This window comes from Arctopsyche grandis, chromosome 6, assembly GCF_051622035.1.
Source record: "Arctopsyche grandis isolate Sample6627 chromosome 6, ASM5162203v2, whole genome shotgun sequence".
In the NCBI taxonomy this organism is placed as follows: Eukaryota; Metazoa; Arthropoda; class Insecta; order Trichoptera; family Hydropsychidae; genus Arctopsyche; species Arctopsyche grandis.
In genome coordinates this window covers 13,193,199-13,195,368 of record NC_135360.1, presented here as the reverse complement: position 1 = coordinate 13,195,368, position 2,170 = coordinate 13,193,199, and the positions used below count along the sequence as shown (strand labels likewise).

The window sequence follows — 2,170 nt, the reverse complement described above, 5'->3', positions numbered from 1 at the left end:
GTACATATGAAGATCCAAAGAATGTCGTTTTAATTGGTTGACTTTGCAAGTAAATATTATATGTTTATTTTCGCTCTTTGATAGGATAAGAGCTTCTAAATTCGATTTCCACGATCAAATGATTTTCGAAAAATTTAATCGAGAGCGACATTAGCGCGTGTCGTATCCAATTTTAACGAGTGTTTCCCAAAAAGCAAAGGGCAAATAAAACGCCCCCGCAAGTCAACAACATTTCATGACAAGTGGCTACCGTTGAATTACAGCCATAGGTTGTAACCGAATTACACAGGTTCGGCCTAATAGGGTCTGGTTTCAAAAAAAAAATGGGAAAAATTACACCAACCACCCACTCCAAAACCACCCCCGCGTCATCCTATATAGGTGGATATTTAAACATGAGATTATTTACGAACTTTGATAAACAAACGGGAGAATTGTGTTTATTTAATTAAATTTGTAGCTCGTGCGAAGTAATTATGCTAATTTTTCTCCCCTTTATCCTTCCTCACCTATTCTTTGTGTGTGAATATTAAAATGTAATTTATTTCTCGTCATTTGAATATTGCTGCTCACACGATGCGTTATTGAATTTCCTGGTATAGCCAGCCATAAAAGAAAAGGGATGGGTTTAGCATTAATTATTGTAGCTTAACTTTATAATATAATATGTATAATAAGACACCTGTCGATAAAAATTTAATACTTGGAGATGTTTTTGTATTCGTGCTCAACTATGCGAATAGGTGACAGTTTCAAAATATAATATTTATTTACTAGTAAAATATTGCTACCTACATACCATAGATGTCATTAAACATGTCATTGTACATTATTATTCAAAATTGTGTGTATATTTCATCTTATATTTAATTCTCGTTTATCTCGTAACACCCCTACTATATTTTATATTTACATGTATATGTTTAATGTTATTATTTGATTGAAATAAAACGAATTTAAATGTAAATAAGTACATAGAAATACAGAGAAACGAAGGGTAATGTTTACTGAAAATTTTCTGTTTTGATCCTACGAGTATGTACTTCCAACGGGAAACTTTAGATACTTATGAGAAGCCCGGAAATAATAGGATTACAGATTAAATATTTGTTTGATAATATGAATGCAAACTCTCGTGTCAATTTATAATAATTAAATTTTGTAATAAAATCAACAAAATATTTTCAATTTCATTGTCGGACACTGAAAAGAGAATTTCATTAAGATTGTGTAGAAATAATAATCGTATTTTCAGATTTGAACATAGAAATATTTAAAGAAATACTAAAATCAAAGCAACTGTAATTGAATGAACACGAGAAAATACTGACACTTTTTTAATGAACCAGCTTTTGAAAATATATGTGAAAAGAACCTTCGGTGCATTCACCTGCAAATAATTAAGATGGCATTCAACTGTCACTTTATTATTCAGTGAAATGAAACCTCACTTGCATATTAGTATGCATAATGAAGTACAATTTTAGCACTACAAATAATAAAAAATAGTTAAAATATTTCATTTTTGGATAGGTGGATGTTCATCATTTGGCCATTCGTGCTTCGGAGGACACGGCAAACGTTCTGATGGCACTGTAGATCTTGGAACAAATCCAGGAGTTCGTGGACTTCAGGCTGAATTCAATCAACGCATGGGACAAGAAGAAATTGTACCACAAAGACCTATATATCCACCAACCTCTAATGATCTATTCGGCAATGGGGATGATATCATACCTATTAGAAATGGAGGTTATTATTTTTAAGAATATTTGAATACCATTTTATAAATTCTAAGCAGTAAAATAGTTTTACATGAATTATTTATATAAAATTTTAGGTTTTATTGACAATAATGATGACGGCAACACAGATCAATTGAAACTTCACCTTTCTCCGTATTTGAGACATTGGGTAATTGTTTGAATTAGTTTTTTTACATGAATATATATAAAAAAATACTAATATTTAATTAAAAATGTTTTTTGTTTTTTTAGTTAATTGCATATAGAAAAGCTCAAGAAAATAGCAATGGATATCCTTTCAACAATATGATCTAAGGCCTGAATGTGAATGAAATGAAGTATCAATTTACAATCACAATAGAATATGTTTAAAAATTTTGTTCAAAAATTGCTGTAGAAATAATTGTGTAAAAATAAATTGTATT

At 29.9% G+C, this 2,170-nt stretch overlaps 1 protein-coding gene across 1 annotated transcript; it reads left to right on the top strand.

The window, feature by feature from the left end:
• The first annotated feature begins 230 nt into the window (after positions 1–230).
• On the top strand, positions 231–2,170 carry LOC143913686 (neuropeptide CCHamide-2-like). The gene is made up of 3 exons (XM_077433646.1): positions 231–1,752; positions 1,841–1,914; positions 1,998–2,170. The coding sequence occupies exons 1-3, from the start codon at positions 1,653–1,655 to the stop codon at positions 2,058–2,060; spliced, it is 237 nt and encodes a 78-aa protein (XP_077289772.1). The 5' UTR covers positions 231–1,652; the 3' UTR covers positions 2,061–2,170.